This window comes from Muntiacus reevesi, chromosome 10 (genome assembly GCF_963930625.1).
Source record: "Muntiacus reevesi chromosome 10, mMunRee1.1, whole genome shotgun sequence".
Lineage (NCBI taxonomy): Eukaryota > Metazoa > Chordata > Mammalia > Artiodactyla > Cervidae > Muntiacus > Muntiacus reevesi.
In genome coordinates, this window is record NC_089258.1 from 2,751,279 (window position 1) to 2,766,330 (window position 15,052).

General features: G+C 47.6%; 1 protein-coding gene across 1 annotated transcript in view; it reads right to left on the bottom strand.

Annotated features, from left to right (window-relative positions):
- Nucleotides 1–13,378, bottom strand: part of BIN3 (bridging integrator 3) — a 50,091-nt gene extending 36,713 nt beyond the window's left edge. The window contains exon 1 of the mRNA XM_065901532.1: nucleotides 13,274–13,378. Within this exon, the coding sequence (XP_065757604.1) occupies nucleotides 13,274–13,281 (8 nt within the window). The 5' untranslated portion in view covers nucleotides 13,282–13,378. The remainder of the gene's footprint in view (nucleotides 1–13,273) is intronic.
- Between the last annotated feature and the right edge of the window lie 1,674 nt (nucleotides 13,379–15,052).

Below are 15,052 nucleotides of genomic sequence, written 5' to 3' on the forward strand. Positions count from 1 at the left end.
TCTTTAAAAATTTTTTTTAAAAGATTTTTGTTTTAAACGACCATTTTTAAAGTCTTTATTGAATTTATTACAATATTGTTTTTGTAAGTTGGCCATGAGGCATGTGGAATAACAGCTCCCCAACCAGGGATCGAACCTGAATCCCCTGCATTGGAAGGCAAAGTCTTAACCACTGGACCACCAGGGAAGTCTCTCCCCACAAAAAAAAAAAATTAATTTATCTTTGAAAAATCATTTTATTAGTGTTAAACATTTCCACTCTATATCCTAAGTAGGTTCACTATCTTTCGAACAACACAGGTTTAATTATTTAGGTTTATAACAACTCAATATCTAGTAAGTAGATCCTTCTCATTACATTTCTTTTTAAGGTAATTTCTTGGCTACTTTGTTTTCAGATTTAACATGAAATTCAAAATCATGTGCTGTATCCTCCCTTCTAAATCAGGGTATTTATTACTGAAAATACATTCAGTTCAGTTCAGTCGCTCAGTCATGTCCAACTCTTTGCGACCCCAGGCCTCCTTACCCATCACCAACTCCCAGAGTTTACTCAAACTCAAGTCCATTGAGTCAGTGATGCTATCCAACTATCTCATCCTCTGTCGTCCCCTTCTCCTTCTGCCTTCAAACTTTCCTAGCATCAGGGTCTTTTCAAATGAGTCAGTTTTTCACATCAGGTGGCCAAAGTATTGGAGTTTCAGCTTAGGCATCGGTCCTTCCAATGAACACCCAGGACTGATATCCTTTAGGATGGACTGGTTGGATCCCCTTGCAGTCCAAGGGATTCTCAAGTCTTCTCCAACATCACAGTTCAAAAGCATTGATGCTTCAGCACTCAGCTTTCTTTACAGTCCAGCTTTCATAGCCATCCATACATGACTACTAGAAAAACCATAGCTTTGACTAGATGGACCATCGTTGGCAGAGCAATGTCTCTGCTTTTTAATATGCTGTCTAGGTTGGTCATAACTTTTCTTCCAAGGAGCAAGCATCTTTTAATTTCATCGCTACAGTCACCATCTGCAGTGATTTTGGAGCCCCCAAAAATAAAGTCTGTCACTGTTTCCACTGTTTCCCCATCTATTTGCCATGAAGTGAAAATACATTATATTTATAAATTAACTTATGAAGAACTTATATCTTTATAAATATTAGATTTGCTCGTTTAGGGCCAAAACATTTGTTTCCAGTCGTTCAAGTCTTTTTATCATTTCTTTGGGCCTTAAGAGTTTTTTTCATATAGGTCCGCTACATTTATTTTGTTAAATATTAACATCCCAAAGTAACACTTAAAGGTGAAATTTTTTGCCCTACATGTCTTAAGTGCATTCCATGGAATTTTATATTTTGGTTATGCTATGAATGGATTCTCTTTTTCATCTTCCTGGTACACAGGAAAGCTATGGGGTGTTAAATATTTACCCCATAACCAGTCACCACACCTATATGTTTAACCTGGTCTTAAAAGCCCAAGAAATTTGGCTGGCAAGAAGAAAAGAACTAACTAGGTTTTCCAAATAGTCATATTTTAAAATAACTGTAAGATTTTCCTCTTCTTCCCCAATATTTAATATCTATTTATTGTCTTGTATTATGGCATTGGCTAGAAATTGTAGAAAAGTGCTTCTGACTTTAGTAAGAATCTCTGAGCTTAATCTTCTGCTACAGAACAAGAAGGTGGCTCCTGGTTTCAGCCAAGAAGCCTCCCATTGGGTTGGCCAAAAAGTTCATTTAAGTTTTTTCTGTATGATAGTAGAAAAGCCTCAGAGAACATTTTGGCCAACCCAACAACAGTAAGGAAATATTTTTCTGTTTCCAGTTTACTGAAAGATATAAAGACTGGACTTTTGAATTGTATCAGTGCTTTTTCAGCATGCATTAACTGACCAGTTGGTTCGCCTATGACGTGCTGTGAGGAACTGTGTGAATGCATGTCCCAAGAATGAGCCATCCTTTCATTACCGGAGGAAGCTCTACTTGGTAAAAAGTGCAGGTCAACTAACGCCGATGTGCACACATCTTGTTTTCTCATCACAGCGCACAAGCACCTCCAGGGCAGGGGCTCAGGGTTAGGCTTCGTGCATCTCCTGCAAGTGCTGTACTAGGCACAATGCTATTTTCAACCTTTTACTGAATGAACAGCCGGTGACTATGTATTAAGGGCATCCTTCATGCCTAGTACTACGTGAGGATTAGGGATCTCAGGATGAACAAGGCAGACTCATTCTATGATTTCATGGAGCTTATAGTCTAGTTTCATGCACATAGTAAGCAGGGAATGAATGATTAAATGAATGAGTAAAATGAGACCATTGCCCTGAGGGCCCTATCAAATACCACAGTCTAATTTAGGGCTCCTGAAAAAAGCTACTCTTAGATCAGGCTATATACAGAACAAAGAAAGGTAGTATCATTTTCCTTGGTCTCCCAGTCCTTATCTAGTTATAATAAAAACCTAAAAAGGCATCACCAGTCACAGGCACCAGCCAGGGTCAAGGCAAAGTACATTCAGTGGAGACCGAGAGAACAGAGCTGGCCTTTGGCACTGGCAGCAAAGCCTGGCCAAGTTAGCAGCGTATGGGTCAAGGGAACACATTTTCAAGAGACTGAGAGGAAACGTGAAAGGAGAAGAGCCTCCTGGGTTTCTTCAGGCTGCCAAAGGGCAAATGTGCTCTGCTCTGCCAGAGAAAGAGCCAGAGGACTTGGGCAGGTGGTCTGACGGAGGGATCAGATTCTCTGCCGCTGAAGTGGTAAAGGGTGGCAAGAGAGCAAAGTAACCTTAAGTCTTCTTCGGCCCCTTCATCTCCCCGACCTCTGGGTTTCATCCTGCGGTTCAAGGCCCCACAGAGATCCTCAGAAGCGGCAGCAAGAGTGACAGCAAGGCAGCATCTCTTGAGAGCACGGCCTCCCTGGCATAGCTGGGGCTCTGGGACGAGGGGCTCACTGGGCTTCCAGACTTCTGTCCTCCTCCTCCTTGTCTTCACAGCTCTCCCCTTGGAATCGGGGGGTGGGGGGTGGTCAGCAGAGGTCCAGAGAGGGGACGGGGCTCGCTCCCCGGAGAACCTCTAAGCTCTGGAAGCTATCAGAAAGCCTGTGAGCTCCTGACCCAGGGAGTGGGCTTCCTTACTTGGTTCTCCTTGCCATTCCATAAATATGAGCACCAGAGGGCAGGGGAAGGAATATTTTGGTCTCGGGGACAAAATGGAGAAAACATTTCTCTCAGCCCTGCCCTTTTCCAACCCCCAACCAGCCCCACCTCAGAAAAGAAAAAAAAAAAAAAGTTCTCTGTGTACAGAGGGAAAGGGGAAGAGGGGGGAAAGGGTTCTATTTTCTTTCACAATAAAGAAAAGTCAACAGGATGTTCTCCAAAGCTACAAATATACTTTTTCAAACAGTAAATATCTCTATTAGCAGCAGGATGCCAGTTGGCTAATTCTGTCTGTCTCAGTAAAACCTTTCCCAAAAAACTCCTGCTCTTGTGTAATGTCTATTTACAAAACCGGCTCTTGTGCCTTTTCAATTTGTTGGGTTTCTCAATCTTTTGTTTCCCCACCCCCTCCATGGCAGAGGCAGAGACGGAGAGGCAGCCCCAGATGGCAGCTGGGTGGGGATCCCCCTGGTCACCCCAGCACATCTCTCAAGCCCTGCCTTCTTTGGAGAGTCCTTCAGTTCATCACCAAGAAGAGCTGAAAGAAGCTAAAACCTACGACCTCCTCCCTGGCCTTCACTGGGCCTCCTGGATTTGTTTCTATGGAGCCTGAATGGGCCTAGGCCCCAGCTGGGGGTGGCGAGAACCCTGGAATGATTCAGTCTACCCCCACCCCGCCATCTTCCAGATATCTCCAGCTGAGCAAAGATCAGAGTTCGGGGTGGTGGGGGGAGGGAGGGCTGAGCAGAGAGTAGGAGGCACAGTTGATAGTGGCTGAAATCCTGGCTCCCCAGGGAGTGGTCTGGGCCTGAGTCACCGTCTCGGCAAGAGCAGGAAGGTGGGCGAACTGCAGCAGCTTCTGCAGGCTGCAAGGACGAGCCCCTCCTCCCCCAGCCTTCTGTCACTCTATTCTCGGGTCGCTGCTGGCTCTGGTCTGAGGCCCCCACCAAGGCTACCACCACCTTGACCATGAGAGAGGAAACAGCAGGCTGGGGCCAGGGCAGGGCTTACAGGGAGTCAGCTGGCTCCGGAGGAGCAGCTGCTAGAGGGATGCCATCTTCTCTGAAGGGCCAGCTGGCCACGATGCCCGGGGCCAAGGAAAGTTCAGCCGGAGCAAGGACGCGAGAGACCCCATCAGAAAGACAAATGGCCTGAGCTATGAACGACCAATTTCCAGTGCCTACGACCACAGCCTCTCCAGCCCCACCTCAGCCCGTCCCCTAAATTAACCGAATCCCAAACCAGAGCGCAGAGGACACCACCCTCACTTGCCACCACACCGAGGAGGTGTGTGTGTGTTTAAAAATAAAAGGCATGACTCTGTGACTTGGCCGATTCAGTACTTGGGCCAGCACGATCACCCAGCTCAGCTGTGATCCCTCCTTCCCCACGCTCCCCGGGCTGACCTCTGAAAGGAAAGGCAGAATGAATCACAGAGTGTGGAGTGAGTTCATCCAATAAAGAGGCCATTTACTGAGCACCTACTATTGCCAGTCTCTGTGCTCACTGCTTCCGCTGCGTCAGTTCATTCAAAGTGCTGCCCTCCCGTATTTGACTCAAGAGATGGCGTGCTGTGTGAGGGGATGGACTCTGGACCCAGGCTGCCTGGGGTCAAGACCTGGCTTTGCCAACTGCCAGCTGTGAGACGTGACAAGTGACTTAGTTTTCCTGTGTCTCAGTTTCCCTGTCTATAAAACAGGATCATAATATAGCTACTGTATAGGGTGGCTGTGAAAGCTATATGAGTTTACTCTTTACAACAGTTCCCAACCTATAATAAGCAGACTGTATCTGTCATAAAGATGAGGGTGGTCGTATCCTGACAATGCTAATCAAACTGAGGCCTAGATGGGGGACTTGCACAGAGTTACACAGAGGTTAAGTATGGCCAGGAGACTCAAAATGGTTGTTTTCTGTTTGGGGAGCATGCAGCAGTCCCATGACATAATCGCCACTACCAGGATCAAGTAGATATATATTTGCTTACAATTGAGTGGTGACTTCCTCCTGAGCAGTAAAAGGATTTGTGACAGAAGCCTGGAGGTTTTTGGAACATCCAAAGATCAAAAGAGTAAGGAAGGCGATTCAGGGAGGTGGCTTGGACTTTTTCTTTTGTCCTTTCTTTCAGAAACTCCTAATATTTGACAGACATTTAAAAAAAATGGTTTTCCCATTTTATAAAAGGGGACCAAAAGGCACTTGGAGGTGCAATGTTTGTCCTGCTTACTGGACAAGCCAGAGAGAAGTCTTCTTTGGCCTGACCTCCGCTCTGATGGGTTCACGGAGGCTGAGATGCAGAGACTCCGAGAAGCACCAGACGAGCTGAGGCACTAGCTCTGATCTCATTCTCACTTCTGTCCTTCACCAACCAGGAATCTTAAAAGCGCTTTTACTCTGTTATTTCCTCCTCTCTGTTGAAGGTCTGGTCCGAGAAGTCAGAGGAAGGCTGGGATGGACATCCACCTGTATGGACGACACTGTGAACGACCACACGAACACTGAGCCACGCTAGCTTCAGGTCTGATCCTTCAATCTACACAGCAGCACAGATACTGCTGAAGCTCCTGGGGTTTTCCAACCTGATCCCACTTCCTTCTCCCCACCCCACTATCCTCGACATAACCACTACCCTGAATTCAGGGTATATTTTCACTTCATAAATTTGAATCCATAAGCACAACACAATACTGTTTCACAGGTCTAAACTTTATACAAATACGTGCTGGGCTTGCCAGGTGGCACTAGCGGTAAAGAACCCACCTGCCAATGAAGGAGACCTAAGAGATGTGGGTTTGATCCCTGGGTCGGGAAGATCCCCTGGAGGAGGGCATGGCAACCCACTCCAGTATTCTCTGCCTGGAGAATCCCATGGACAGAGGAGTTTGGTGTAAAAAAGCTCCCCTATGGGGCAGAGTTGTATAATCACAAAAAATGAGAAAAAGCAGTTCCCCACAGGGTTGCAGAGTCTGACATGACCAAAGTGACTTAGCACACACAAACTTTATACAAATAGTACAATATTAAATGTACCATTTGGAAACTTTATGTCTAGCATGATGTTTCTGAGACACACGTGACTTCATTCATTTTGTCTACAGCTTATTTTACCATATAACGATAACATGTTTTATTTCCCATTCTTCAGAGTCTGGACATCTATTAACACAAACAGTGAAGCAGTGGACATTTCTGCTGCGGGTCTCCTGCTGCCCAGGTGTGAAAGGTTAACTGGGTGAGGATCTCTGATCTCACACATCTCTGACTGTGTGAGGAGCTGCAAAACCTCCCAGTGGTCCTATCAATTCCCTGCCCCACCCCATGCAGTGGCTGTAGTTCCCACTGCTTCCTCAGACACCTGGGATTGCTGGACGAAATTTACTGTATCTTTTGACAGTCCAATAGCTGTGAAATAGCATCTCATTTCATTTCTCACTGATGGTTTACTCTGCTCTCCTTGATTATTATTTTTCTTTTAGATTTTTTTTTTTCTGATGTGGACCTTTTTATAAATGTGGATCATTTTTTAAAGTCTTTATTGAATCTGTTACAATACTGCTTCTGTTTTATGTTTTGGTTTTTTTGGCCCCGAGGCTTGTGGGATCTTAGCTCCTGGACCAGGGATTGAACCTGCACCCCCTGCGTTGGCGCCTGAAGTCTTAACCGCTGGACCACCAGGGGAGTCCTTCTTTGATAATTAATACATGGAAAATCTTGGCTGAGGCTTTTGTCCACCTGGTTCTCTTTTCTATAAAGTAGTTGACAGTTTCCAAATCTATGGAAGAAATTCTTATACAGAACCAACCAGTGTTCTTTATAGCTGCCCCTTCTCTATTTCTTATTAAAACCCATGACAAAGAACCAAATAAACAAACAGCACTATCTCGACCAGGCTGAAGTCACAGGTAGAAGCTTCTAGTCTGAGTATTTGTAATAAACTCTGGGTCCTGTGTAGAAGACCCATCACGCACCGATCATTTACACTATTGCATGTCATTCCACTGTAAACATCTATCAAAATCAATCATGAAAGCAATGAAGTGGGTCTATCTTTAAAAACCAAAATAGAACATAATAGAAAATATCTGAGTGCATCACACATATCCAATGTGAAACTAATTTCAAGTGTGTGCGTTGACATCAAAGGCATTTCTGACTGCAAACTGTGGTCAAAAAATTTCACAAGTCACTGTCCAAGTTGCCCCGCCCCCATCTCCATTCTTTCGCTTCTGAATTATCCTGCAGACCACTCCAAATTAATCTGACAAAAATCATTGCTTTTGCCCTGCCACTTCCCTGCTCAAAAACCTGCAATTTTCAAAAGCCTAGGCTTAATTTCAATTCCTCAGCATGGCACTGAAAGTGCTTACAGTAGGGCCCCAACCAGAGTGCCAGCTCTCATCCACGAAGCTTCTACCCGAATCACTGTTTATTAAACCCAAGCTGGCCTCCCGACTGCCCACCCCCAACACTCCAGAAGCATTCCATCTCCGTGCACTTTTCCCACACCATTTTTCTAACCTGTACCCACCCCTCTGTTGTTCCCCATTGCAATAGGAAACGCTCGCTAAGTCAACGTTCAGTTACAATCACATCCTCTGCTTGATGTCTTTCGGTATATGCTACATGGACGTTTACTGATTCGCTGTCATTCCTGTGAACCCCTGGCACTTTTCATACACCAGATGAAGGCAAGGATTGATTCTTAAAGCCTTCGGAATGTCCCCCAATGTTTAGCGCTTGATATACGTTAAATGAACAAAGATTCATTGAGCGCTATCTATGTGCAACAAACTACACTGGGTTCTATTTAGTAGATAAGTCACCAGAATAATGGTTTTGGGACAACTCTAATAGCTTAACTGCCAATATGAAAACTATCTTAATACATTTACTTAGAGTAGAATAATCAAGCTGGCCAAAAGGTTTGCTCGGGTTTTTCCACAAGATGTTATGGGAAAACCTGAGCGAGCTTCTTGGCCAACCCAGTGTAAGAAAATGTCTTTGACTAAGAAATTGTGGGACTCAAGATACTTGACTCTTTCAAACTGCTCCCAAATTAGGAAGAAGTCCCTTCCCCTCTTGTTACAAATGGCTGAAAGTAGAGTTTATATCTGCACAAAACAATGTTGAATACAGAATCCCACGGGCTCCTCAATGGGCATCGCTATGCTCTTTATGGGCTTCCCACGTGGCACTAGTGGTAAAGAATCTGCCTGCCAATGCAGGAGACATAGGAGACGAAAGATCGATCCCTGGGTCTGGAAGATCCTCTGCAGGAGGAAAGAGCAACCTGTTCTAGTACTCTTGCCTGGAGAATCCCATGGACAGAGGAGCCTGGCAGTCTCCAGTCCATGGGGCCACAAAGAGTCAGACAAAACTGAGCATATGGCTCTTTATAGAGGAGGAAAAAGCTTGGGGAGAGGTTGGCCTGACCCAAGTCACAGAAGTGAGTGGTAAGGCTACCCCAGGCGGGGAGGCCCCATAGTAGGAAGGAATCAAGATGGCCCAGAATACCTGAAGGCCTGCAGGACATGGGACTTCCTCTATCACTTAATGTGTGAAGACTGGTCATTTCCTGTAATTCACCACCAACCTGCTCATGTTAATCAGCTGAGCAAAGTCAGACACCTTCCTCTGGGATTCAGTCAACTTGGGGATGGTTTTCCCCTTTCCTAAAGTTCCTGTTCAAGCATGGGAATTCTCAGGCTTCAGTTCCAGTTCTGTGAGGTGAATGAATCCAGATAAGTTGCTGAAGGGAGATAATCAGACCTGAACTGCAAACCTCAAAGGGGAGATGCAGCGATGCTATCAGATAATGGATGGGAACATAATTTGCAAAGTTAAAAGTACTGTATGAATGTCAGATAGCAATGGTAGTGCCAGAGGGAAAAGAGCCTCCCCTGAGAAAATGTTTGCCACTGAACGGACGTCTCCGTTTGACCCAGCAGTTTACTGTCCTTGCTTTACATTCCATCCAATGCATCTGACAATTACTGACTAGGGATCCACTACGTGCCACACACTACGTGTACACAGCGATGGAGAAGCCCCAGATCCTGCTCTCAGGGACTTTACCATGTGCGAGGCACATGTTTATGATACACGGAGAGCGTGGGTGAACCATATGAGAAGCACCGTGGAGCTGAATAAAGGAGTTTGGGTGGGGGGTGGGTAGAGAAGGCAAAGGAGAGAACAGAGACGGAGTAGACTCGGAAGCCACTTCTTCATGTTAACGACAGCATACTTAGACGTTTTTCAGTGCAGAAAGGAGCTTTTGCACATTTTTATCTTACATTTTTCCTGAGTGAAGGCAAGTCAGTATATGGGAATATAGTCCTCATTCATACATTTAGTCAACATTTACGAATTGCCTGCCGGGAACAGTGCTAGGGGTACTATGGTGGCCGAGAGACAAGTGTTTTCAACAACTCATCAACTAGTGGGCTGAGTGAAAAGCCAGCAATTCAAGGACAGACGCTAATAAGGGCCAGAGGAGTGGTACCCCACTCAGCTCGGCAGGGTGTGCAGGGGCCATTTAGGGAAGACCCTCAGAGGAGGTGAAACCTGCCCTGACTTCTTTTTTACTTTTGGCTATGCTGGGCATCTGCTGCTGCATCGGGGCTGCTCTGCAGCTGGGGTGCAGGCTTCTCGTGGTGGTGGCTTCTCCTGATGCAGAGCACGGGCTCGAGGCTGCACAGGCTCAGCGGCTGTGGCACATGCGCTCAGCTGCCTCGAGGCATGTGGGATCTTCCCGGACCATGGATCAAACCCATGTCCCCTGCAGTGGCAGGCGGAGTCTTAACCGCTGGACCAGCAGGGAAGGCCTGCCCTGACTCAAAGGATGAGTGGATGCTGGCCTGGAGGATGGTGGGTCAGGGGGAGGAAAGCATTTTGGGCAGAGGCAACAGTAGGCAGAGAGGAGCAGGGGCACAAGAGACCAGGAAAACCGTGGACACAGGAGTGAAGGGGGCAGCCAGATCCAGAAGGGTCTTATGAGACATGGCCGAGTTAGGCCTTTATCCTGAAGACGGTGGGGAGGGTACAAGGTGAGAACAGTGGGTAAAAAAAAGATGTTCCCTGAGGAATACCAATGTTTAAGGAGGCAGAAGAATCACAAACACAAAAATCAGAATCTGTAGGGTTTCCATTCTTTTCACAACAGATCGGGTGACAAAGTTGAGAGTGCCCGCTGGAGGACACAAGACGCAGAAAGACCAAGCGCTTGAGCAGGCCTGCTGTGAACGAGGGGGCCAGGGCCTGGCCTCAGCACACCAGCTCCTACCACGTTTGTTTGTGTTGGCTTTAATTTCCTTTCTTCTGAATCAAACTCCTGAGCCTCTATGTACAGGCCGATTTCCTTCAGCTGCACTCCTTTTTCCTTGTCGCTGAAGCCTAACATCATTGTCAAGGTGTGCGGTTCCAAGGAAGACAGGTGAGTAAGAATAAGGCCACTATCCTTCATACTACTTAATTCTCTCTCCACATCATAATAAAGACACATACACACCAAGGGAGAGAGGGAGTGACGGGGGGAGGAGGAGGGAAAAGAGAGAAGCACTTGGCTTAGGGCCAAGAGGGAGATCTGTGATCTGATATGTGAACATCAAATGCCTTCCTCAGAGCAGGGCCCACCGCTTGGCCACCTTGCTGAGAGGCAGATGGGTGGATGGTGCAGGAAGGCAGCAAGGACCCACTAAACAAACAGGCGGTGGGCGGGCTGCACGCACTGAGGAAGCAGAGAACAAAGGGCTCTTACTCTTCATGCGAAGTCCACAGTGTGCCAAGGGCACCAATATTGGACATTTCTCACTGTGACATTTTGAAAGCCTGGTCTAACCCAGAACAATGGTTGCCCTCTGGGGACTAAGGGCTTCATGCCCCTAGGCCTTATTCGATGATGGCTGGCATATCCTATGTGCTTGGTGAACTTGACCTTGGGCATCAGCCTCCCATGACGGCTCTACGTCACTCTAGTCTCTTCCCCCACTGAGAATTCCAATCGCAGATGAATGGATGGATTCATTCTGGGAGCAGGAAAACCACTCCAGGAGTGAATCAGAAGGATCCAGCCCCAGTCCTCTTGCCAGCCATTGAGCCAGGAACTGAGTGTGATTGTGTGCCCAGGCGCCGGTGCTGTTCCCCTCTCAGGGAGAGAGGGTCAGGGTCCACGCAAGAGATGACGTAGAAGCCCTCTAAGGAGGAAGAGAAAGGAACCTCAGCTTTGAGGGACAAAGCCACCCTTTTGGTTGTGACCCTCAGTCCAAGGAGGAGGCAAGACGTGTGTGCTGGTAAATTAATTCTACTGGATAAAATCTCAGCTTTGGCTGGACAGTTACTTGTCAATTTCAATTCTCTCCAGCCTGAAAGGCTTTAGGAAATAGGCTACTAGTTTTTTCAGGAAAAAAAGGTTTTTGTGAGACAGTTGGAAACAATGTATCTCAGATCACCCAGAGAATCCTTTAGCTTCAGTGGTCTCTGCTCTGCTCCTCCCCTGATTTGTGAAAAAAAGATAGATTCGCTCTTACGAACTGTAAATGCCAGTCTAAGCAATGTAAAGCACCTGTACTGTCTGCTTTTCACTTTAAGGATATTAGGTATGAGAACTCCAAAGGTTCAAGATGCAGCAGGTAAGAAGACATCTATCTCACAAAGTAAGGGGACCCTGGTTGACCCTTTAAGGAAGCAATTCCTCTGGGAAGTGGAACTGAAGGATTGCCGCTTTGCCCGTCACTGAGTTATAACAAGATGGGAAAGTCAGCTTTTTAAGGCTGCAGCTTCCTACCGGACTCCTGGAGCAAAGGTAAAGGGAAAAGGAGCAGCTCCTGCTGGGGCTCGTTAGGGCTTGCCCCGGGCTGTCCTCCGCGTGCTGGGGCAGGTTGTCTTATATCTGTCAGTCTTCACTAAGAAGCAAGGCAGGTGGGTAGAAATGGCTCCCGTTTACACTACAGAGCTGTCCTTGAGGCTGAATGACGTCAGCAGCTTGTGGCCAGAACTTAGTTCCCACAGATGGCCAAACGTGAGCCTGCACGAGCCTTCCTAGAATATTCTACTATCTTTGCTCATTCATAACTAGCTATCATCATACACTTCTGGTAAAGAAACAGACTAGACTCTGAGGAGAGAGTGGCAAAGATGATCGCTATGCTAACATAACTTGGATTCCAAAAGGATTGATTCATCCTGTACATCTTTGGCGGGGGCGGGGGGGGGGTGGCAATTCATTCAGACCAGCACACCTATTGTGTTTATTGTGTTGGTTGGATGCCCTGAGATCTGGAGTTGTGAATGTGTAGGCCCTTGGGCCTGAGGGTAAGGTCCTTCAAGCAAACTGAGTTTTACAAAAGAAATCAACCATTGAATAATAACAAGTGTTTATCACCAGTCAAGTATCAGACAGTACCATAGCAACGCACCTGCCAGCCCTTTAGTTGTGACTCTACTCTGAGCCTCCCTCGCTTCTCTTCTCTCGGCCTGATCCTTCCCATAACATTTACACTTACTTAGGCTAACTGGGAAAACAATGAGGGGGTAATGGCCCTGGAAACGAGGAAAGCTAGTCTGATCCTGTACCGACAGGGTGGGTGTGTAATTCTGGCATCTTCCAAAAAAGCAGCACGGTTTGTCTCATGAAGACTACGTGGGGCAAAGGTTACTCTTCTGAAGGCGAGGGGTTTTGGTCCGTGAGGGGAGCTCAGATTGTCAGAATGAGGGCCACCGGGCAGCGGTGGAGAGATGCTCACGAGGGGAGAAAGAAGTAGATATTTCTCAACGGATATCTAGAAAAGGAGGGAACAGGAGAGTCCCTCCCTTCATGCTGTCGAGAGAAGACGGACCGGGCCAGCTCCTTGGAACAAAGTCAGGAAACAAACGCAAGCTGCCACGCTAAAAGGATCCCACGCCTCACCTTCCGGTGAGGCCTGCGGAGAGATGAAGCCTGCCAGCAAGGCCTGCCACCGGAGTAAGGCCCCTTGAACGACCCTAAATCCGGGGGCAGTCGGGCCCTGCTCCGGGGCGAAGGGTCCGCGGGCAGCAGGGACCAAGGGACACAATTCGGACGAACGCAGGGCAAAGCGCTTTGCGGGTCGGGGGCTCCAGCGGTTCCCGCCGCCTGTCCTCACTCACCAACTCATGATCCCGAACCTTGCCCTGCCACCGGGGTCCGCAGCGGCAACTCAGTCCTGGGAGATCGCTTCCGGATTCAACCAGTCTCCAGGAAGTGACGTTAGCCCCGCCCCCTCTGCCGGAAGAGGCGATCTGGAGGACGGGTGGGGGTGAGGGGCGCGGCGCGTTAACCCTTCCGCTGCCGCTTGCTTCCGAGGTGTTGCCCTGGCCCGCGACCCTCAAGCGTTGGCTTAGGGGCTCCAAAGGAGTCAGGCTGTGGCGGGGGCTAGAGGACCCCTGGGTGCGTTTTGTTCCTTAAACGCTGACTTGGTAAAATTCTCTTCCACAGACGACACGTGTTGCTTAACCGCCGATTGCCTTATTTCTTCAGTCTGTAAAGAGATTTCTCATCCAGGGACGGTAGCAGTAACTAATTGGGGGTCGGGGTGGGGGAGGGCGAGAGGAGGACGATGAAGGAGGGGGTGTGATGGATGGAAGCTGATATTCACTGTATGGTCTTTTGTATCTTATAAATTTTCTACTGGGTACATAGTTACCTGTTACGAACAAAGAAATAAATGGATCTTTCTGCTCCTCAAGATGGCACAGGGCTGTGAATAGAAATAGAATAGGTGCTTTTCAGGTTGGAATGTCATGTGGATTTATTCAACAGAAGACGAAGAGTAAGCGTTGTTCCCAGTCTTCCACCTGTGCTCCCCACTATAGAACCCAAATGATGTGAATGGTCCCATTCTTTGTACTCATTCATCTAACAAATATTCACTGTGCCAGGCATTGCACTAACTTCAAGAATACAACCATGGGAAAACAGTATAGATCCTGTGTTTACGCTCTCCCAGAGCTACTTACCTGGCAGATACGCAGTTACAAGTGTTCGCCAGGCTTCTCTCTCCATGGAATTCTCCAAGCAAGGATACTGGAGTGGATAGCCATTCCCTTCTCCAGGGGAATCTTCCTGTCCCAGGGATAAAACCTGGGTTTCCCACTTTGCAGGCAGATTCTTTACCATCTGAACCACCAGGGAAGCCCCTGTAGGGAGAGGTAGTCAGGCAACTAAATAATAGTGTATAATGGGAAAGAACAAGGCACTGTGGCAGCCTGTAAGGAGCCCCCCTTGTGAAGGCTTCTGGGAGAAGCCGATGTGTAAGCCACATTCTGATGGCAAATCAGGCTGCCTGGGTGAGACCGAAGGGAGGCTTGGTGAAGATGCAGGCAGGGGGGACCTACCCTGACTGAGAAGAGAACTGAGTTTCAGGCAAGCAACTCATTTGCCTTGGGTCTTCTAAAGTCAGATTTCAGTGCCTTAGTTCCTGCTAAGCTACCTGGGGACCTGGGCCAAGTTGATCTCCTTACCCCCTAGAACCTCTCTGCCTTAGAAGAGAGAACAGCAGGCAGTGAAGCTACAGGTTACTGCTGGGGCCCCAAGGGCTTTCCCTCTAGGTATTTTCCTCCTTCATATAGGCTTCATCGTTACTGGGGCTACTTGGAGAGTAGTTAAGCCTGTGAACTAGAACAGCGGTCCCCAATCTTTTTGGCACCAGGGCCTGGTTTTGTGGAAGACAGTTTTTCCATGATGCTGGTTGGGGGTGGGGTGGGGCAGATGGTTCCAGTGGTACTAAGCATGATGGGGAGGCGCACATGAAGCTTTGCTTGCTCCCTGCTGCTCACCTTGTGCTAAGTGGTCCATTAGTGGCCCCTCAATGGGGGTTGGGTACCCCTGAACTAGAGCAAGGAAATGTATGATTTTTTAAAGATTTAATTTTGTTTAAATTGGAGGAT